Source organism: Xenopus tropicalis, chromosome 9, assembly GCF_000004195.4.
Source record: "Xenopus tropicalis strain Nigerian chromosome 9, UCB_Xtro_10.0, whole genome shotgun sequence".
Lineage (NCBI taxonomy): Eukaryota > Metazoa > Chordata > Amphibia > Anura > Pipidae > Xenopus > Xenopus tropicalis.
Window position 1 is genome coordinate 14,630,684 of NC_030685.2, and position 22,428 is coordinate 14,653,111.

Here is a 22,428-nt window from a genome sequence, read left to right on the forward strand (position 1 = left end):
CCCCAAGCCAGAAATTCAAATTTGAGGCCCTTGGGAGCAACATCCAAGGGATTGGGGAGCAACATGTTACTCACGAGCCACTGGTTGGGGAACACTGATGCAGATCACGGATCATACCTGGGCACAGGCTTAACTCTTTGTTCTTTTCCTTTTAGATGGACGCCCACTGTATATTTTGCGCTTGGGACAGGTGGACACAAAGGGCTTGGTGAAAGCGCTCGGGGAGGAAGCCATCCTGCGGCATGTAAGTGTGCGGCATGGCTGATTTCCCATCATGCCAAAGGTGTTCTTCCATCTCCTCGTTGTACACCTCCTCCATGTACCCAGAGGCATTTTTATTTTCCCCTTAATAGAACATGAAAATGCAATAGGGCATTTTGCACCACCCAGTCTAAGCCTTAACCCACTGCATTATCTCTATGTTTCAGGTTCTATCCATTAATGAAGAAGGACAGAAACGCTGTGAGGAGAACACTCGTCAGTTTGGCCGCCCCATCTGGTTCGTTCCATTTCTGTGCTTATGGGGCTGTAAGTGGATACGGATGGCAGAATTATCTAACATGGCTCTTTGGTCTTCTCCTCAGGTCATGGACCTGCCTGGTGGATCTTGAAGGTCTCAACATGAGGCATCTCTGGAGGCCTGGAGTAAAAGCCTTGCTCAGGATTATAGAGGTTGTGGAGGCTAATTACCCAGAAACCTTAGGGAGGCTGCTGATTGTACGGGCCCCACGCGTGTTCCCTGTTCTCTGGACCCTGGTAAGTGACAGAAATAGAAGACAAACCATTCCATGCCTGGGCCCAGGTTTCTCAGCCCCAGTCCACGTAGCAACAGGAAGTCATCATTCCTGGATTTTCTGTTTTAGGTCAGTCCATTCATTAACGAGAACTCCAGGCAGAAATTCCTTATATACAGCGGCAACAACTACCAGGGGCCAGGGGGCATCGCAGACTATGTGGACAAAGAGATCGTCCCGGATTTCCTTGGGGGAGAGTGTGTGGTAAGATTACCCTTTATTCTCAGTAGCTTCTGATATGCCTACTGATGAGCTTGCTGGCAAACCTAATGAAATGGTGGCCACCAAACCCGCAGAGCTTATCTGAAGCGCCCAACCAAATCCCCATCAACGTGAGCGTCTAGTTTTACTTCCCCTTAGAATCTCCCATAACCCTACCAGCCCCTAATGAAACCTTATCGTGTTCCCCAGTGTAACATTCCCGAGGGAGGACTTGTCCCCAAGTCGCTGTACCAGTCTGACGAGGACGCAGAAATGTCGGATCACATACGGCTCTGGACAGAGACGATTTACCAGTCATCCTGTGTGTGGAAAGGAGCGCCCCACGAGGTACGGAACTGCACCAGTACATTACAGTCGCCTATAAATGGCTCATTTAGATTATTATGCCAACCAGTAAGATGGATATTCACCCGGCCCTGATTATCTGTGGTTACTGATACATTCATTGTACCTTTCCATCAATTCTCATACCCCCATACCCTGCTTTACTACTTCCACCATACCTGTCAAACCTACCCCCTTCCCTGCTGGCCTCGGCCTCCACTCTACAGCCTCCTCTACAATCAGAGGTACAGGACTCCACTCTCTAATTTAATCACCCCAGTTATACCTCTCCATCCTTCCTGTATTTATTTATTTCCATTCACTGCCCTCCTTACTTTGCCATGACATTCACTCTCTGCAGCAGTTACAGACCGCACACTGATTGGATAAAATCCTCCCTCTGATTATTGCACCTATAAATGAAGCACCGTATTCTTGTGTTGCAGATCATTGTTGAGATCCTGGAGGAGGAGTCGGTGATCACATGGGACTTTGACATCCTGCGTGGAGATGTTATTTTCAGCCTCTTTCACTCCAAGCGAGCCCCAGATACGCGGCAGAGGGAGTTGGCCCTAGCGGCCGGTAACGCCCCGTCCAGCAACGTGCAGCTGATTGACAAGAGCTGGACCCTGGGTGTCGATTACAGCAGAGTTCAGGCCCCTTTAGTGTGCAGAGAAGGGGAAAGCATTCAGGTTTGTAGGCAGCGGATCCCAGACTCCTGTGTTCATGATATAGGCAGTAATCAGTGTGGCCTTACCCCAATGTCTGTCCTTGTACCAGGGCTCACACGTCACTCGCTGGCCTGGGATCTACATCCTGCAGTGGAAGATGCACAGTTCTGCCTCTGGCTCCAGTATGGCTCGGGTCGACGATGTATTGGCGTCTCTGCAGGGCTCAAGCCACAAGTGCAAACTTATGTATTACTTTGAGGTTCTGGCCTCCGAAGATTTCAGGTGGGTTGGGCATAATAGTTTCACTTTTATCAGGGGCCTCAGTAGGGGTGGCATATCCTTCCATAGTGACATAGCCTCCTCCCATAGTGACATAGCCTCCTCCCATAGTAGCATAGCCTCCTCCCATAGTGGCATAGCCTCCTCCCATAGTGACATAGCCTCCTCCCATAGTGACATAGCCTCCTCCCATAGTGACATAGCCTCGTCCCATAGTGACATAGCCTCGTCCCATAGTAGCATAGCCTCCTCCCATAGTGGCATAGCCTCCTCCCATAGTGACATAGCCTCCTCCCATAGTGACATAGCCTCCTCCCATAGTGGCATAGCCTCCTCCCATAGTGACATAGTCTCCTCCCATAGTAGCATAGCCTCCTCCCATACTGGCATTCCCTCCCTACTATATTCTGTGTTCTCTAACACCTTCTTCCATTGGTTTCCTTAGGGGTTCCATGTCCAGCCTGGAGTCCTGTAGCGGCTTCTCTCAGCTCAGCGGAGTAACCAACACCTCGAGCAAGTCTCACAGCAGCTCCCTCATCTCCAGATAACAAACACTTATTTGGGGGGTCGGCACCCCTAGTTTAATGGACCATATGCTCATGGCTGGCCTTATTTTCACTGTAGATGACAAGGTCCCTGGCGGCCATCTTGTCTCACTTCATGGCACAAAAGAGCGTCTAGTGTTACTGGGACTGAAGAACCAGCGCCAACGAAGCTGCTTTCCAACAGGATTGGAACAGAGCATCTGAGTGGGGGGCTACCCTTGGCGTCTCCGTGCAGGACAAAGCCAGATAAACACTTTAACCAAAGAAGTGTATGGAATTTTTCTTCCACCTCAGAAATGTACTGAACAATTAGAATTCAATAGGAGACCCCCTTATATGAGAATGTCTTGTAGAACCTTTCTAACGCCTCTTGTAGAGGTTCCCTGTATGGACTGAGGTGAGTCGCACTGTTGGGTGGGCTTCACTGATAATTAACCTACAGGATGGGATGGGGGGGCTGGTCACATGACAGGGCTTACGCCACTGTTTATTTCTCAAGTGACTAGACATCACAATGCACCTCACTGCACTGCCTTATTTATTGGGTGGCACGTACCTCTAGGGCCCCAATGCTCATTTAAAGGAGAAGGAAAGGTACAATCACTTGGGGGGGCTAACATCTTGGCAGTCATTTTACCTTTCCTTCTCCTTGAAGCCCCTTATAATGATATATATCTGTGCATGCTCAAGCCTCTGTAGGACGCCTTGGCTCTCCGGCTGCCACAGAACTACAACTATCAACAGCTTTTCTGTAGCGGTGTTGCCTGCAAGGGCCGGAACATGTCGATCTAGAACCCCATGACCTATCCTGCTCTCTCTGACCTGGGGCAGGCACTAGTGTTGGTCTGATACCTACATACCTACGATCCCTACATCCTTCTAGAGAATGTAGTCATTAGTGCATTTGCTTAAAGCCTAAGGAGAACCTAACCTCTTTCCTAATGCCAGACTGCACGTTTTCTGGGCCGTTCATTCACGTTTCCGCATTTCCGTTATGAAATCCAGGCAGTATTTTTAGCTGGCTGAGCAGGAGCAGTCTGTCGGGACCAGGTCCGGTTTCCTGACCAGGGTAGGAGAGCAGCCCACAAGCTGAAAGCTGAGTGTCTGTAAGAGGCAGCTTGGCTGCACTAACCAATGGTGCTCTGCTGCTAATAATTCTCTATATGATATATATTTGTGTATGCTTCAATATACTCTTAGGTTAGCTTTTATTATAAACCTTTAATATCAAATAGGGGTGCTCCAGGCTATGGGTGTTTGTATCATACGCCTACAAAGGGGTCATCTATTAACTCCCCATTGCAATGATGCAGTTGGTGGGTGGCTCACCCTAACTGAGGTGGCTCCCCTCTCTGGTGAGGAAAAGGCTACACAAACCAGCGTAAACACAACAATTGCCCGGCTACAGGTGGCTACTGAGGCGACCTATGCCACTAGCAGTCGGGGTACTCGGCCCTGAACCACTTTAGTCCCAGTACTGACCTGAATGTAGACTAGGATGCCTCTCTGTGTTCTAGGGGGTCCCGCTACCCCCAGTGCTCGCTAGTAACTCACTGATCTCACTGCAGCCTGCCAATGGCTGTTGGGGTTTCCCAGCCAATCATTTTCATGGCTACATCGCAGGGTTTAGAGCTTCTGCCACCCCCAGTGTTGGTGATGAGCCTTATAATGGGGTTAACATGGCACAACAGACATGTTGGCACAAGTATTGTATTATACCAATGGTGCCCCCTCCTCCTCTTCCATTGAATGTGCTAGCAATAAGGGATGCGCTTCTGGGTGCTAATATGCCTTTTTAGTACATTAAGGAGACTAATTCTATGTTCTACGTATACCCAGGCCCAGACTGGATCTCAATAGAGGCGCCTAAAACAGCCCCCCACAGGCCCAATAACTAATGCGTGTCTATGGCTAGCAGCCCCTCTGGCATTTGCCCAAATGCACAGAATAGGCATTCCCTCCATTTTATTTCCCAAGGACAAGGCATATGGAATGTACAGTCCCTCAGCTGAGGACACCGATAAGAACACAAACAAACAAGGGCACTTGATGCATTTCTATACACTGAGCCTCTACCTGCATAATACATGGGATTCCTATAGGTCAGGGCACATAATGTACGTGGAGATTGATTGTAGAAACCAAAGTCTGCAGGATATTATGCGTATAAAGAGGTTGTTCGCCTTTGAGGTAATGTTTAGTATGATACACAGAGTGCTATTTGGATACAGTTTGATTTTGGTCTTCATTTTTTATTATTGGCAGTTTTTTAATTATTTTACTTTTTGTTCTGCAGCTCTCCCGTTTGGAATTTCAGCAGTTATCTGGTTGCTATGGACCAATTTACCTTAGTAACCAAGGAGTGGTTTGAGAGAGTGACTGGAATACGAATAGTAGAGTAATAAAAATCAGCAATAGCAATAAAATTGTAGCCTCACAGAGCAATGGTTTTTGGCTGCCAGGGTCAGTGACCCCCATTTTAAAGCTGGAAAGAGGCAGAAGAAGAAGGCAAATAATTCAAAAACGATAAAAGATAAAAAAAATGAAGACTAATTGAACTTAAAGACTAAATTAACTTAAAGGTGAATAACCCCTTTATATATATATATATATATATAGGGATTTACCTTGGTAACAGGTAACAATTAAAAAGCTTTCTGGCATACACAGGGATATCTCTCTCCCAAGGAGCTTACAGTCTTGTTCAGTACTGTCTATTGTTAAACTATTCCCACTGGGTATAGTGTGACCGTGCATGCACTTTATAGGGAGGCTGTAGTAAAAGCACAAGCTCTATTAGGGGTAGTAGGGTGCTACTTACTGTTTGTATCTGCTGCTCGTACCTTATAGACACTACAAATACGATACTACAGGGCTGTATTGTCTGCCTGACTGGCTGCGGCCGTGTTCTGTCGGACCACTCTTCTTTATGTTTTTAAAGGGCTTTTTTCTAAATACTGTACTAGATAACAGCACAACTCTCTCTGTATTTGTCACAACAAGGTGCACTTTATTTCCAATGACAGCAGCTCTGCAGGTCCGTTCTTTATATGGGTCAGAACTTACAGGGCTGTGAGAGCCATACAGCATTTATATTGAAAGGGCTTATATAACCACCATAGGATGCCCACTACACTCAGTTATACCAGCAGGCACATATGTACATAGATAATAGCTCCTGTAGGACTACTGAGCCCTCAAGCTGCTCCCTGATTGGTCATCCTGTGTGTCACTCAGATTACTATTACATCGTTCGGATGAAGCTGCTCTTTATCTGGTTAATCTCAACCTGTCTGTAACGTTCTTGTGTGTTGGCTTTCTACCTCTGGTGACTACTTGCCACTAGCATTTCAGATGAGAAATACCCTGGAATGACCACTGGGTGTCACTGTTGCAACATAGGTAACTAATTAGCAGGGCCAGTGTAACGAAAGCACTAACCAGGCTGTCACCTAAAAGGATGGGCCCTAGTGGGGCAAATTCCCAGTCCAACCTGGCTTTGCCATCTGGGCCTATCCTATGCTCAACCAGAAGGACTCTGTAACTGATTCTCTATTAATAGATGAACTTTATTTTCTTCAGATGGTGTTTTTCTTTTGTTTATAAAATTTAATATATTTATTTTTTTGCTCTTAAAAGAAAAAGAATAAATTGATTTATGGTAACAGATGAAGAGAAAGTGTTTGTGGTTTTATTACCCCCCACCCCGCTGGTTTTACAGGAGGAGTCTAGACTCGCAGAGGGCATACGTTGGCGCTAAAGGTGCTGAGATAAATCACAGTAACAAGCTCGTACAAATTCATGACGCATGTTTGTCCTATTTGGGGACTGGCTGCTTTCCCCTAGGGTGCTACGTGTAGGGGGTTCTAGGCTCCTAACTTCAACAGGACAGCGTCCATACTCGCATTATAGCTTTGTTTTGGTACCGTTGGCCTTCACAGAATGTCTCTAAGCCAAACATACTCAAGCCGGAATAAAAGGTTTACTTGGACTTTACCCATATATAATATAATGCGGGTTAGTGTATATATATATATATAAATATAGTTGGAAATCACTCAAGGAAAAGTGTAACTTTTTGGGACAGTTGGTTCTTTTTTATTTATTCAGTGGGTCACAGGGTTGGACTGAGGGGTGCAGGGCCCAACGGGGCTTCCTGCAGGTGCCCCCTGCATGGCCGTGGTGCCCCCTGCATGGCCGTACCACCCACTGAGCCTCCCTTACCCCCGCTGAGCCTCCCTTACCCCCCGCGGAGTCCCGCTGAGCCTCCCTTACTCCCCGCTGAGCCTCCCTTATCCCCCCCAGGGCCCCGCTGAGCCTCCCTTACCCCCCCGCAGGGCCCCCGCTGAGTCTCCCTTACCCCCCCTGCAGGGCCCCCGCTGAGCCTCCCTTACCCCCCACAGGGCCCCCGCAGAGCCTCCCTTACCCCCCGCAGGGCCCCCGCTGAGCCTCCCTTACCCCCCCGCAGGGCCCCCGCTGAGCCTCCCTTACCCCCCGCAGGGCCCCCGCTGAGCCTCCCTTACCCCCGCAGGGCCCCCGCTGAGTCTCCCTTACCCCCCCTGCAGGGCCCCCGCTGAGCCTCCCTTACCCCCGCAGGGCCCCCGCAGAGCCTCCCTTACCCCCCCGCAGGGCCCCCGCAGAGCCTCCCTTACCCCCCACAGGGCCCCCGCTGAGCCTCCCTTACCCCCCGCAGGGCCCCCGCTGAGCCTCCCTTACCCCCCGCAGGGCCCCCGCTGAGCCTCCCTTACCCCCCGCAGGGCCCCCGCTGAGCCTCCCTTACCCCCCGCAGGGCCCCCGCTGAGCCTCCCTTACCCCCGCAGGGCCCCCGCTGAGCCTCCCTTACCCCCCGCAGGGCCCCCGCTGAGCCTCCCTTACCCCCCGCAGGGCCCCCGCTGAGTCTCCCTTACCCTCCGCAGGGCCCCCCGCTGAGCCTCCCTTAACCCCCACAGGGTCCCCCACCCATCGTCCACCCCGAATAAGCTTAACGTGTCGGAAGGGAGCACCGGCATAGTTCAGTGTCCCGGCGGCCCAGTCCGATCATGATGGGTCAGATTCAATTCAGTGACAAAAAGTTTTAGCGACATGAAAACCTATGGACGAGATTCAATTTGAGATGCAATTCAGAAAAACTTATCTCCGTGTTTATCACGTGAAAACTCTATTAAATTCTATTGGGGAAGAAATGGAATCGAATTACTTGTCCTTGAGTTTTCTCATTAAACTGAATCTGGCCCAATATAAGAAAATGTATTTATCTGACACCAGAACCAACTGGCCCAATGACAGCCTGTTTTACTAACATGCCCCAGTCACTATTAGGGCAACTGGATCCAGGAACATTACTAATATATTACCTACTTTATAAAGACATAAAGCTCACTAAGCAATAACTCAGTCTCAACACTTGTCTTGGCTTTTCCAGCCTCAGTAAACACAGCACCTGTAGCTACAATTGCTCTCATAGAGCATTTACAGTCAGCTACAATATAGATGGTATGTATACCTTACTTACAAACATGGTTCTGTGAATTTTTACTCTATATCGGAGTCAAATAAAGCTGGAGCTGCTAGAGCAATGCTGGGAATTAGCGGCAGGGCTGTAACCAACACCAATTGGACACAGAAGAGTTAAAATGGGAAAGTTGGAATGACAGAGTGTCCCACAAATATCATTTTTTACTGGAGCCTCCCAAGCAGGATATTTTTCTTGCAGCTAAAATTGGCTCCTCAAGAATACTCCAGGAGTCTGCAGAACTCATCTATTTGTGGACCAAACCATCGACTACTTGGGGTGGGGGAGTGGAGAGAGAGCGAGTCAGGAATCAGATGGGCCGGGGAGCTGAAGGGAAGTAGGCAGCTCTGCTAATTGGGAGGGGACAGTAAGTTATTAGGATATCAGCAACGGAAAGGTGGACAATTATTAGAAAGGTATCTAAGGAGACAGAATGTTCTGTTGAAGGTGGAATGAAGATCTTAAGTTGACCCTGGAAAATAATGAAAGAAGGAAACTGGAGACGTTGAATTAAAACTGAGAATCTAAAACCCTGAATTATATACAGCAAGAAGCTGGAGGAACAGCAGCCGCACCATGTGCTGAGCCAAGTGCCTTGGTCCTACTGTTCCAGTGACGCCTCTTGGTCCTACTGATTCAGTGACACCTCTTGGTCCTACTGATTCAGTGACGCCTCTTGGTCCTACTGATTCAGTGACGCCTCTTGGTCCTACTGTTCCAGTGACGCCTCTTGGTCCTACTGTTCCAGTGACGCCTCTTGGTCCTACTGATTCAGTGACGCCTCTTGGTCCTACTGTTCCAGTGACACCTCTTGGTCCTACTGTTCCAGTGACGCCTCTTGGTCCTACTGTTCCAGTGACGCCTCTTGGTCCTACTGATTCAGTGACGCCTCTTGGTCCTACTGTTCCAGTGACGCCTCTTGGTCCTACTGTTCCAGTGACGCCTCTTGGTCCTACTGATTCAGTGACGCCTCTTGGTCCTACTGTTCCAGTGACGCCTCTTGGTCCTACTGTTCCAGTGACGCCTCTTGGTCCTACTGATTCAGTGACACCTCTTGGTCCTACTGTTCCAGTGACGTCTCTTGGTCCTACTGATTCAGTGACGCCTCTTGGTCCTACTGTTTCCTCCAAGCCAGAAACTTCCCTTAAAAACCACCATGTTCCGGATAATGGTCCTGACTGCTTTATGTCTCCAGGGTGTCCTCCTAGAACAGACCCGGGTTCTGGAGCAGAGAAAACCGTTTTTCGAGCGCTTCCGCAGGCTAGAGGAACAGGTGGGTTACGTTCTGAATGTTTATGCTGGGTGTTCAGTGAAATGCTAGAAGGTTGTGGGTGCACAAGAGGTAGATCCTGGTCTCCCAGTAGATCCCAAGCTGGATCACAGGATACCAGTATTAAATTGCTCTTCTGGTTACTCTCCACTAAGATTTAAAATAGCTTCAAAATTGGAGCCATGCCATTCATTTAAATACTGCACCATCTGATTTCTATTAGGGGTAGATTTAGCAAGGTTCGAGGTTTTTCTTTTTTTACAATTCAAGTTTTTTTGCTCTAAAAAAAACCTCAAAGTCGAATTATGGTGCAAAACACATAGAAGCCAATGAGATTTGTGTTTTATTTCAAAGAGTAGACTAATAAATCCTACCTGCTGCATGGTTGCTATGGGTTGAAAGAACTGAAACAAACCTTTCCAGTTTTATTATATTTCCTGTCACATCTTATGCTATTCTTCACTACTGATACTAAACTTATAATATCTGAGGGCAGAACAGGTAGACATATTTGGGCAAATAGGAATTAAACCCCAGCAGCCTTCCCAGCATTAATCAATTTCCTTGTCATTGTTACCTGTGAAGATGGCGACTGTAGGGCTCAATGGAAACCGTAGAGTAGAATGGAGACAGTAGTGCAAGATGGTGACAGTAAAAGATGGTGGTGAAAGTAGGGCAAGGTAGAGACAGTAGTGAAAGAGGGAGACATAAGGGCAAAATAAAGACAGTACAGCAAGATGGACATAGCAGAGCAAGATGTAAGCTATAGAGCAAGAAAGCATCATAAAGCAAGGATTGAGACAGTAGGGCAAGATGAAGGCAGTAGTAAAAGATAGTGACTGTAGGGCAAGATGGTGACAATAGAGCAAGATGGAGACAGTAGGGCAAGATGTAGACAGTAGGCTGGGATAGCGACATTAGGGCAAGATGTAGACAGTAGGCTAGGATAGCGACAGTAGTACAAGATGGTGACAGTAGGGCAAGATTGAGGCAGTAGTACAAAATGGTGACAGTAGGGCAAGATGGAGGCAGTAGTACAAGATGATGACAGTAGGGCAAGATGGAGGCAGTAGTACAAGATGGTGACAGTAGAGCTAGATGGAGGCAGTAGTACAAGATGGTGACAGTAGAGCTAGATGGAGGCAGTAGTACAAGATGGTGACAGTAGAGCTAGATGGAGGCAGTAGTACAAGATGGTGACAGTAGAGCTAGATGGAGGCAGTAGTACAAGATGGTGACAGTAGAGCTAGATGGAGGCAGTAGTACAAGATGGTGACAGTAGAGCAAGATGGATGCAGTAGTACAAGATGGTGACAGTAGAGCAACATGGTGGCAGTAGTACAAGATGGTGACAGTAGAGCAAGATGGAGGCAGTAGTACAAGATGGTGACAGTAGAGCTAGATGGAGGCAGTAGTACAAGATGGTGACAGTAGGGCAAGATTGAGGCAGTAGTACAAGATGGAGGCAGTAGGGCAAGATGGTGACAGTAGTACAAGATGGAGGCAGTAGTACAAGATGGTGACAGTAGAGCAAGATGGAGGCAGTAGTACAAGATGGAGGCAGTAGTACAAGATGGTGACACTAGGGCAAGATGAAATTCCATGGAACTGAGACTCTATGAAGGAGTCTGTAAAGGAAATGCATTTAACTCCTCCCCAAACACTACATTCACCCTGTGTCTATAAGAGTCAGTATGGTTTCCCCACCCAGTGAACATGCTGTGCTCCCCACCCAGTGAACATCACATGGTCACATATGTAACATGTGCTTCTCAGTTCTAGAACACTTACTACATACAGTAATCCTATATAGGCGCTAAGTTCTTTATGTTTTTATCCTCCAGTTTCGCCGGTTCCAAGAGATAACACTTCAACGTCTTCAGGGCATAGCAGAAAATTACAACCTCTCGTACAATATAGATGCCCGCTTCCAAGACTTAATCGACCAGCAGAGGTCCATTACAGAGGCCCTTAATTCAACCAATGAAGTCAATCAGAGGGAAATCGATGGGGTGAAATTCTGGCTGAAGAAACTCCAAAGGAAAACAAAGAAGCTTGAACTAAAGATCTCCTCCCTAGAGGAGTCCCTGACTCAGAGAAACAAACAGGAGATGAAAGATAAGAAGGCAAATGATGCCGTCATCTCAAACTTGACCTCAGCAATGGCCAGTCAGAAAAGGCTGATTGTCCAGCTAGTTATGGACAAGAAAGCACTGCAAAAATCCCTGGATATATTTCAGGATTCCATTCAAAGACAGGGAAGCAAAATAACTGCGCTGGAGGAGAAATTCAAAGTCATGATGCAAAATGAGATTTTGCCACCAAGTGGTCTGACCGCAAAGCAAGACCTGAACCGGACTCCTGATAAGAACATTCCAGGACCTCCAGGGATTAATCCAAATCCTATAACTGCCCAACACCGAATGGCAAAGCTTCAGTCCAAGCACAACCAAATGAAGAGGATTCATGAAGAGCAACAATTGCTTATCCCGTCCAAAATGATGATGGCGTCTATGGCAGAGCAACATGGAGCTAAGAACATAAGCTTCCCAGTGGGAGAACCTCAGGGGAACATCTCAAAGAGGTTGCCAGAAGAGCAAGATTATGTGACAGAGAACGTAAGGTTGCCAAAGGATGAACAACATGGAATTGTAACAAAGAATGTAGGAACAACAGAGGAAGAGTTTGATTATGTGACAAAGAACAAGCGATGGCCAGAGGAGGAACAACATGACTACAGGCCAACTAATCCAAGCTTGCCAGAGGAGGAACAACATGACTACAGGCCAACTAATCCAAGCTTGACAGAGGAGGAACAACATGATTATAGGCCAACTAATCCAAGCTTGCCAGAGAAGGAAGAACCTGATTATGTGACCAAAAACATGAGGTTAGCAGAGGATAAAGAGTATGAAGGCGTGACGGGCATGCCGGAGAGAGAAAGCCCAGAGGTACAAGGAAGTAGGCCCCCATCAGCAGTAACAGAGACCCCAAGAGAGTCCAAGGAACAGAGCACTACTGTGCTGAGCACTAAGGAGCAGCAAACCAAGAAACCTGGCACAAGTAAGTTTAATGGGTCTTCATGTGTCCAGATCAGACATACTTTGGCAGTGTCGGACTGGCTCGGGGCGAGGGGATACCAGAAAAATTCCTGGTGGGCCCCAAGTTCGGACTGGGCCACCGGGACACGTGGCCCAGACCCGACCCTTGCCGGCGCTCCCCCTCCTGACCGCTCCTCTCCTGACACGTCAAATTTTTGCGCTCGGAGGAGGACGTCTGGTGGGGGCCCTGCGAGGGGGGTTAGGGGGGCCCCTGCAGGGGGGGAGTGTTAGGGGATGCACCTCGCCTATGTCACCTGCAGGGCCCCTGTGACGGGAGCCCCGGTGGGCCCTTTACCCTCCAGTCCGACACTGGTGGGCCCTCCTGCTTCTAGCCATTTGGCCTAATTCATAGTCATTACTTATTTTTCTATGGGAACAAGCAATTAAATATATAGAAGAATAGTATGTAAAGATAAAAACTAGGGAAATATAGAATACAAAGTGGATGAAAAATAGGAGAGTGGGCCCATGTTCTAGGGTTTTCTGGTGGGCCCCTGGCATCCCAGTCCGACACTGTACTTTGCTACTAGTTTTTGGTTGAGACCATTCTGACATAATGCTAGCTGTACAACACCCAACCAGCCTTGCATGGATATTAATAAGAAGAGGGGAAAGAATAAAAAAATACTGGAGAACTAGTTGCAGGTATAGGGTTGCCACCTTTCCCAGCTACTTTCTCTGGGCAGGGGGGCGGAGACCTTACAGGGGGCGGGGATGGTGGCATCACAGGGGTGAGGCTATGGCATGACGATCACTGATTGGCTGATCGATGCATCAATCTCAGCTAGTCCTGACCCGGACAGTGATTCTGGAAATCTGGCTGCCCGACCGGACAGGGGGCAACCTTATGCAGGAAACCAGCAATGAAATAAGTGATTAGTGTGTATATGGGTCCTAAACTGATCTTTCTTGGTGCTACAATATACTGTCCCTTTGAGGCCCATGAATGGGAATGACAATGTATCCAGCAATGCTTGTAATGCAGTTACAGAGAGCTCGGGGCGAGGGGACGGTCTGGGCCACATTTGGGTGACTTTGCCGATGATACAGGAATCTCCAGGCTGTTTGCTTCACAGTAGCCACATGTTTTTATATTTAATGGAATAAAGGTCTTTTTTAGAAGAAGGAGTGCAGCTTTTTGTTTGACGTAGAGATTCTGAGAATAGTTTTTTTTAATAATTATAATTTTTGTTCAGCAGCTCCCCAGTTTGCAGTTTCAGCAGCTATCTGGTTGCTAGGGTCCAAATTACCTTAGCAACCAGGGAGTGCTTTGAATGAGAGACTGGTATATGAATAGGAGAGGGCCTGAATAGAAAAATAAGTAATACAAAGTAACAATAACAATAAAACTGGAGCCTCACAGAGCAATAATTTTTGGCTGCCGGGGTCAGTGACCCCCGTTTGAAAGCTGAAAAGAGTCAGAAGAAAAATAATTTAAAAACTATCAAAAAATAAATCACGGAGACCAGCTGAAAAGTTGCTTAGAGTTGGCCATTTTATAACATACAAAAAGTTAACTCAAAGGTGAACCACCCCTTTAAAGAGACACTAGCACCCAATCTGAATAAAGAACTTCAGTCCCTAAGAAGGTCAAATGTTGGTAAAACATATTTACGTAGAGGTACAGGGTCAGACTGGGCTTGCCGGGACACCGGGAAAAATCCCAGGGGGGCCTCGGCTCTAGTGGGCCCCAGCGGCCCAGACCCGACCCTTGCCGGCGCTCCCCCTGCCTGACCACTCCTCCCCTGATGCGTTAAATGTACACACTCAGGGGAGGACGTCAGGTGGGGGGCCCTGCGAGGGGGATAAGGGGGGCCCCTGCAGGGGGTGCGGGGTTGGGGGACCCGGCGGGCCCTTCACCCCCAGTCCAACCCTGTAGAGGTAGGTTCTTCATGTGCTTGGAGTTCTTCCAGCCTACTGATAATAGGAATTTTCTCACCTTTTTTTCAGTATGTAACGTGGACTCCATGTTGGTGTTCCCCAATGCTTCCACTGAAAACTTTGTCACCTTCAGCAAAGGCCTAAGACATGGACTTCATGAGCTGTCCATCTGCAGTTGGGTAAGGACCGATGCCAATTACCTGGGTACCATACTTTCCTATGCAACAGAAGAGAATGATAACAAGTTGGTGCTTCATGGCAGGAATGGAGCCGCCTATGACGCCCTTCACTTTGTCATAGGGGATCCCGTGTACCGGGAGTTGCCCGTGGTTCCTTTTCTGGATGGCAACTGGCATCACACCTGCTTTATCTGGTCTGCCATCCAGGGCAAATACTGGTTTTACGTTGACCGAAGGTTGGCGTCTACCGGCTCCAGATTTCAGAAGGGCTATGAGATCCCTCCAGGAGGGTCGCTGGTTCTTGGACAGGAGCAAGATACCTTGGGTGGCGGTTTTGACAGCTCAGAAGCATTTGTGGGAAACCTGGCCGGTTTTGCAATGTGGAACCGTGCTTTAACACCAGGTGAGGTCTCTGGTATAGTCATTGGGAAAGGCTTGCCGAGAGGCACCATCTTCACATTGGGAGATGAACCATCACTCCATGGATCCGTGCAAAAAGTAAGCTGTACCTGCTTGGAATACTGTATGTAACTATGTACCTGGGCAGAACATTGGGCGTTCCATGGCTCGGAACACTGTGAGAGCCAGAACTTGTGTGTATTATATACAATTCAATATGTACCATAAACTACCAATCATAATGCTGGTAGCAATACATTCAGCAAGGAGCCATCACTTCAAGAGATGGACATCACCTACACTAGGATCGACTCACCAATATCAGCCATTGCTTTCTAACTGCTTTCTGTCATATTTACAAATGAAATAACTCACTGAAGTGCCTGTCTAAAATAACTGTATGTGTAAGCCTTTATTTACATTTACTTTAGTCAGTGATATACAAGATTCTCTCTCTCTCTCTCTGGAATTCTGGCCAGTAAATGAAGCCAAAACAGGCAGGCCTGATTGGTACATTACACAGTTAGAGTTAATGACGTCTTTACCTTATCTTATGTCTGTGGGGCCCTAAAGCATTTTAGGCAAATTAAAAATGATGGGACTTACTGGAGTCACTGGCACTGCACATGCTCAGAGTGCTCTGTGCCACTCTAGGTGCTTACCCTACATAATTTATAGCAAAATAATCAAAACCACACAATAACATAATGAAGTCTTGGGTCTTCACCCTCTCTATGCCCAGGCTGGTAGAGCACCCCACACATTATATAATCCCTTGTTGGGCTTATTAAGACTTCAATATGGTTTTAACAATAAAAGGGACAGTAGTCTATGCGGTTAACAAATGTACCATCATGTACCATTATACTGTGGCTCAAGTAAACCTATATATTATAATATTTTATTGTGCAGCGTATTAATTACCTTGTAAATTGTATATGCGTCTGTTTTCTAGTGCACAATGATTGTTATTCTGGTAGATCCACAACACAAAAGAAATCAAGCAGACCTTTCGTCTCATTGGTTCTGGCATAAGGATACTAGATCATTTGATATATCAGGGGCTGCACTGATTGCTGTTCTCGTTAGTTTGTTGTGAACTAATACATTTAGCGTGGGGGCAATGTCTTCTTACCCACAATCCATAGCGATGAGAGTGCCCAGTTTTTCATTACAGAAACATGCTTCAAATCTTCAAAAAGATCTACAGCAAAAGTTTTTTTATTTAACAAACCAATTGCAACAGACTCTTCCCATGCACATCTGGTTCATCGGTGAAGCACAGTAATTCCCTTGTTGCTTTGCCTTTGGCACAGTCCTTGCTTTGTTCTCTCGTGTGTAGCTGGAGAGGAGACATTACTCAATGTGCCCTTGGGAGAAGGCAAAGCAAGCACTGCAGAACTTGGCTAAATATGATCCTGTCGGGGGACTTGTACTTTACTGTTGGATAATTGAGATAAACAGCTATAGCCAAAGATGGGGTAGCTCTGTCTATCTGCTCTAGAAAATTATAAGCCACCATAGCTGTCTTTGGTTGCCCAAATAAGCCACCATAGCTGCCACTTTGGTTGCCCAAATAGAGGCACTGCCAAGAACCCTGTACTTAGTGGGTTTCAGCTGTTGTAGGTAGGAAGAGTGTGGGGATAGAGACAGTGGGGAAAGATGGTGACATTAGGGAATGATGGCTAAAGCTCAGCAAGATGGTGAAAGAAGGACAAGATGGTGACATCAGGGAAAGATGGAGACAGTTTGACAAAATGGCAACAGTAGGGCAAGATGGGGACGTTAAGGAAAGATGGAAACAGCTGGACATAATGGTGACAGTAGAGAAAGATGGGGATGTTAAGGAAAGATGGAGACAGCTGGACATAATGGTGATAGTAGAGCAAGATGGTGACACTAAGGAAAGATGAAAGTGGGACAAAATTGCAACAGTAGGGTCAGACAGAGATGTTAGAGGAAGAGAGAGACAGTTGGACAAGATGACAACAAAAGGGCAAGATGGTGGCATAAGGGAAATATTGGACAGTACTGTGGCAGTATTGGAGACACTCAGACAAATGGTAACAGTATGGTAAGACAAAGGACAATATGTAGGACAGTAGCTCAACATAAATATAATAAGGCAATGGGGACAGTAGGGCAAGATTGCAAAAGTCCAAAAAGTTGGAGAAAGTAGTGGAAGATGGCAACGGAAAGGTGAGATGACAACAGTAGGGTAAAGGTGGTCATACACGGGCTGCCGATTTGGGTCCCTCAAACCGATCTGCTCGTTTATGGGCACCCCCGACTGGCCTCCCCGACCAACATCTGGCTTAAAATTGGCCAGATCTCAATTGGGCAGGTTTAATTTTCCAATCGGACTGTGGATCACTCACATTGGCTCATTGATGTGGTTGCAGGGCCAAACAATAGAAGACAGAAGATTTGTTTAGCGACCTCGCCAAACAAGTGGATTGCAACATGTATGGCCACTATAAGATGTAGACTGTAGCACAAGGTGAATACTGTAGAGCACGGGTGGCCAAGACGTCGATCGTGGTCCACCAGTCTATCCCCCGTAGATTTGTGGTGGACCGCGACGAGGCCGGGCGATGCGGAAGTGCGCCGTGAATGCGTACGTATGCTTGGGGGAGGAGTCATTGGTCGATCACCGATGGGAAAAGTCTGGCCACAAATGCTGTAGAGAAAGATGACACCATTAGGACTAGATTTTGACAGTAGGGCAAGATGTAAACAACAACCTTTATTTGTTGTAGGAGTGCAACTGTCAGTTTCTGGGTGATGGGAGTTGTATTTTAATGACAACTGAAGCACCATAAGTCGGACAGTCCTACTTTATATATCAACAGTGGGCCCCAACTACTGAACCCAGCCATGTGTCAAGATTAATAACCCCCAGGAGATGAATAAATGTAAGCGTGCTGGGTTCTGCTAAAGCCTAAAATAAATCTTTACTATTATTCCCATGGGGAAATTAAATTAAATTTATGGACAGGCCAGCTCTTGGGACTTTGTAAGCAACATTGGTTTTGTGGTATGTTTGCCCTATAGCCTTCCCTACCACAGTCAACTTTTACTGTTTCAACCAGAGAGGATCTCCCACAGTGAAGAAAGCCATAAATCAGCTAATATTAGCAGGCTGCTCGCAAACCTTTTGATTGGTTCAAGTTACTCGTCCATCAGGCGCCAAGTATGTAGGGTGCAGGCTGTCAGGGAAAAACCACAGCAGTGTCTTTGACTTGCACAATAATGTGCCCGTGGAAGAATTTGGTTGGCATTCTCTTTGGCGTGTCACTTTGTCTCCCACGTGCCTTGTCTTCTGGAAGGTTCATCAGGACGCCGCTAAATAAAGATCTAACGGACCAAGACATCAGAAAGGAGGTGGAAAAGGCACTTGAGCAGATGGACAAGCCCACCTTCCCAGGGTGGCACCCCGATGGGGTCAAACAGGTGGGAGAGGGGTGATTTTTTGGGGCATTATTTTTGTGTTTGTGGAATAGAAGAGATTTTATTGGCTACTTTGCATGGTTATATATAAGCAGGTTTATCATTATAGGCTTCCTATAGCAGCAAACACCATTGTGTACAATTGCTAGTTGAAGCTATAGATATATTTACACTGGTAATGGAGCAATTTATCTTAGAATTTATTTTTAGTACAATGGGGACATTGATAACATATATAATTTGCATTAGATCTTCTTTAACCCTTTTATCCCCTTTTTTCCAGTAATTGCCTTTCTATTCTTTTCTTATGTAACCTGAATTTGTCAGTTATCTTCTTACCAGGTCAGTGATCAATTTGATTGTTTTGGATTTTTTCCAAAGTGACATGTTAGCAATTAAATATGTTTGGGACCGGTCACCTGAATTCTCTGCTTGAAAGGAATTATTAATTCTATTAATTAATTTTTCTTTCCACCCAAATTATAATTTAGATCATAGTACATTTCCCATAGGCTGATCACGTAGCCGGATACCAAGCGCCCAAAACAAAACCATAAATAACTGACGGATAAACTAGGATTTTCTAGACAATTTCAATTAAACCCACAGATTAGAATTCCCCTGTATAAACAACTTCCACACTTCTCACTCTCTCAACAGTGAATTCTTTGTTCATTCCTTCTTGCACTGTGAAATCTTGAGATATTTATACTAAATACTCAAAAATACACTTGGCTAACTGGAATGTTAAGAGCCTATAGAAAACTTGCAAAGGAATTGTGTTCACTTGATGAGATGCATCTCTGATTGGTAGTTCAACTCACAACTTTCTTGGCAAGAACATGGAACCACACCCACTCTAGTGATTGACAGTTTTTCTTGTATAAATTTGCACAGTCAGTGTTGCTATCAGGCAGAGCTGCCTTTAGAAATTATGGGGCCCAACACTACTTGGTTAGCAGGGGCCTAGGTTATTAGTTGGCAGACATCCATGGTAATTCCATGCACTCTATTGTACAATCGTCCCCAACATTCTCTTTAAATATACCCCTTACAATCCAGCCTTTTCTATTATGTCAGCCATTTTGCTTGTCCTTCTTATACAGGTATGGGATCCCTTATCCGGAAACCCATTATCCAGAAAGCTCCGAAATTACAGAAAGACCATCTCCCATAGACTCCATTTTTATCAAATAATTCAGAATTTTAAAACTGATTTCCTTTTTCTCTGTAATAATAAAACAGTACCTTGTACTTGATCCCAACTAAGATATAATTACCCCTTATTGGGGGCTGAACAGTCCTATTGAGTTTATTTAATGGTTAAATGATTCCCTTTTCTCTGTAATAATAAAACAGTACCTGTACTTGATCCCAACTAAGATATAATTACCCCTTATTGGGGCAGAACAGCCCTATTGGGTTTATTTAATGGTTAAATGATTCCCTTTTCTCTGTAATAATAAAACAGTACCTGTACTTGATCCCAACTAAGATATAATTACCCCTTATTGGGGGCAGAACAGCCCTATTAGGTTTATTTAATGGTTAAATGATTCCCTTTTCTCTGTAATAATAAAACAGTACCTGTACTTGATCCCAACTAAGATATAATTACCCCTTATTGGATGCAAAACAATCCTATTGGGTTTTATTAATGTTTTATTAATTCTTTAGTAGACTTAAGGTAGGAGATCCAAATTACAGAAAGACCCCTTATTTGGAATACCCTTGGTCCCAAGCATTCTGGATAACGGGTCCTATACCTGTACAACCACAACCTTCAGAATCTTCTCATGATGCTAATTTCTTCCCCCCCCCTATTACAGGCAGTCCCCAGACTTCACCTTGGTTTGGTTGAAATGTGGCTTCACTTGAGGAATGTTAAACAAGAACAAAACGAGATGTTTAGGAGAACAAAGAGGATCATTAGAAGAACTTCTGCTTCTCTCCAAGGTACTTTATGTAGTGTTGGCACTATTATTAATAATAATAATATTAATATATCATACAGGAAATTGGAGGAAGCATTTCTATCCATTTCCTCCATTGCACCTAAATAAGTTATTGCCGCTTTGTTTGACTTAGTTGTACCTACATCCAAGCAGCAATATGCCTCCTCAGCTTTGCTAGGCTCATTGTTTGCTTATGTGCTTATACACACGGCAATGGCATATGAGTCTGGGAATGCTTGTTGATGCTGCTGAGTCTAGGAAGTCTTAGCCAACCACCAGATATAGGACTTTCTATTCACCAGGTAGAGTCATTCACACCATAAACTGGGTATTTTTTTATTTAATCAACAGATAAAAGGTGGCTGAACACATGGCAAAGATGATCCTATGAATAGTGGGAAATCCACATGAACCGGGGAATTAATCTAACAGGGAGTCCTTTAGGCAAAAGCAAGCAGGAACCCAGAAGGCCTTTGGGAACAGGTTGGAAAGGATGTAAAATAAGCAGGGGCTAGAGCCAGGACAGCAACAGGCACAGGCAACTTGGAAAAAACATCCATTAGGGCAATGATCCCCAACCAGTGGTTCATGAGTTCATGAGTTACATGCTCCCCAACCCCTTGGATGTTTCTCCCAATGGCCTCAAAGTAGCTGCCCATTTTTAAATTTTTAGTTAGGAAAGTTTTGGTTGCATAAAACCCAGTGTAAAGCCAAACAGAGCCTTCTATAGGCTGCCAGTCCCCATAGGGGCTACCAAATAGCCAATTATAGCTCTTATTTGCACCCCCAGGAACTCATTCCATGCTTGTGTTGCTCCCCAACACTTTTTCCATTTGAATGTAGCTCACTGGTCTAAAAGGTTGGGGATCCCTGCATTAGGGTGTGTCTTTGCCATACCCTTTTATACTCCACCAGTTAATGCCCCTCCATTTAAAGCAAATTCAACAGAGCCCTAAGAGCCTTTAGGGTGGATCTAATGTAATTATGAGTTCAGGCCATAGGACAAGAGTGACCAGAAAAGAAAGGGGGTGCAAATCCATGTAACTCTCCAAAAATGTAATAGTGCTGATGGTTAAGAGGAAGGGGAAGGTTTTATATAGCCAGAGATCAGCCATGACTGGACTATGAGGCAGCTGGAATTTATCAGGCCACATGGAAAAAGCTGGTGGAAAAATCTGTTTACCTCTCTAAGAAAATAACTGCAACTGCATAATCCAGTCCATTGCTCATTTATTCCCATCTGCCTTTCAGAAGTGGGACAGAAGGTGTCAGAACTCAGTGACCACTTGCCCCCTAGGATGGAGATCATTGAGCAACAAGTAGCCAGGATTCAGGGGAAGGAGGAGAGCACAGAGCGGAGTCCCCAGCCTGGTTCTGCCAATGGAACCCAGTTGTGCAAGACTGCAAATCCCATGCCGCTCCATTTAAACCAAACCAACACCACGTGCCCAGAGGGCCAAAGGCCGGACAGGAACACGGCGTGTAAAACCCAATGTGCGGGAAGCAAACTGGACAAAATGGACCTTCACAAACTTGCCCGCAAAGTGGCCACACTGTCTGAGTTACTCAATGGCCACAACGAGCTCTTGGTGGAACTGTATGAAAGACTGACTGCACTGGAAATACTGCAGATCCCACAAGGAGGGGGAATTCCTCCCACATAATAACAAACATATAGTTTTGCTGGAAGAAAATTTAACTTTCCAATATACATTTATTATGTTCAGTTCTCTACGTCGTGCGTAAATGTAACAGCAAATAAAGGCACTGTTTGTACTTTTTGTAGTTAAAAAATATAGTAAATCAGTCCTATTATTCTGTAAAGTGGTATTTCTATACAACACAA

The 22,428-nt window shown here is 46.0% G+C and overlaps 3 protein-coding genes across 7 annotated transcripts in view; all 3 read left to right on the forward strand.

The window, feature by feature from the left end:
• Positions 1-6,508, forward strand: part of sec14l1 (SEC14-like lipid binding 1) — a 65,074-nt gene extending 58,566 nt beyond the window's left edge. For 3 of the 4 annotated variants that reach the window (XM_012969945.2, XM_012969946.3, XM_012969947.3), the window contains 8 exons: positions 156-244; positions 429-499; positions 585-756; positions 864-998; positions 1,206-1,343; positions 1,787-2,032; positions 2,121-2,293; positions 2,736-6,508. In XM_012969945.2, the coding sequence (XP_012825399.2) occupies positions 156-244; positions 429-499; positions 585-756; positions 864-998; positions 1,206-1,343; positions 1,787-2,032; positions 2,121-2,293; positions 2,736-2,838 (1,127 nt within the window). In that variant the 3' untranslated portion in view covers positions 2,839-6,508. The remainder of the gene's footprint in view (positions 1-155; positions 245-428; positions 500-584; positions 757-863; positions 999-1,205; positions 1,344-1,786; positions 2,033-2,120; positions 2,294-2,735) is intronic. The other variant, NM_001102755.1, reaches the window with a different exon arrangement.
• A 2,046-nt stretch (positions 6,509-8,554) lies between these two features.
• On the forward strand, positions 8,555-16,076 carry ptx4 (pentraxin 4). Of its 2 annotated transcripts, XR_004220495.1 has the most exons (4): positions 8,555-9,620; positions 11,462-12,680; positions 14,669-15,749; positions 15,814-16,076. XR_004220495.1 is itself a non-coding variant. In XM_004918111.4 (3 exons), the coding sequence occupies exons 1-3, from the start codon at positions 9,504-9,506 to the stop codon at positions 15,307-15,309; spliced, it is 1,977 nt and encodes a 658-aa protein (XP_004918168.2). In that variant the 5' UTR covers positions 8,555-9,503; the 3' UTR covers positions 15,310-16,076. The 2 variants fall into 2 exon arrangements, 1 of the variants encoding a protein (XP_004918168.2); XM_004918111.4 differs by having other exon boundaries at positions 14,669-16,076.
• A 2,005-nt stretch (positions 16,077-18,081) lies between these two features.
• Positions 18,082-22,363, forward strand: LOC101733131. Its single transcript, XM_004918110.3, has 3 exons — positions 18,082-18,630; positions 20,457-20,583; positions 21,834-22,363. Exons 1-3 carry the CDS (start codon positions 18,430-18,432, stop codon positions 22,244-22,246), a joined length of 741 nt encoding a protein of 246 aa, XP_004918167.2. The 5' UTR covers positions 18,082-18,429; the 3' UTR covers positions 22,247-22,363.
• The last annotated feature ends 65 nt before the right edge of the window (positions 22,364-22,428 follow it).

Bases quoted from the DNA above. Each gene is read 5' to 3' on its own strand.
- ptx4 (XM_004918111.4), top strand. From the start codon at position 9,504: ATGTTCCGGATAATGGTCCTGACTGCTTTATGTCTCCAGGGTGTCCTC. The intron at 9,621-11,461 runs GTGGGTTACGTT...TTTATCCTCCAG, and splicing joins TCCGCAGGCTAGAGGAACAG to TTTCGCCGGTTCCAAGAGAT. The intron at 12,681-14,668 runs GTAAGTTTAATG...CCTTTTTTTCAG, and splicing joins AACCAAGAAACCTGGCACAA to TATGTAACGTGGACTCCATG.
- LOC101733131 (XM_004918110.3), top strand. From the start codon at position 18,430: ATGTGCCCGTGGAAGAATTTGGTTGGCATTCTCTTTGGCGTGTCACTT. The intron at 18,631-20,456 runs GTGGGAGAGGGG...CCCCTATTACAG, and splicing joins ACCCCGATGGGGTCAAACAG to GCAGTCCCCAGACTTCACCT. The intron at 20,584-21,833 runs GTACTTTATGTA...TCTGCCTTTCAG, and splicing joins AACTTCTGCTTCTCTCCAAG to AAGTGGGACAGAAGGTGTCA.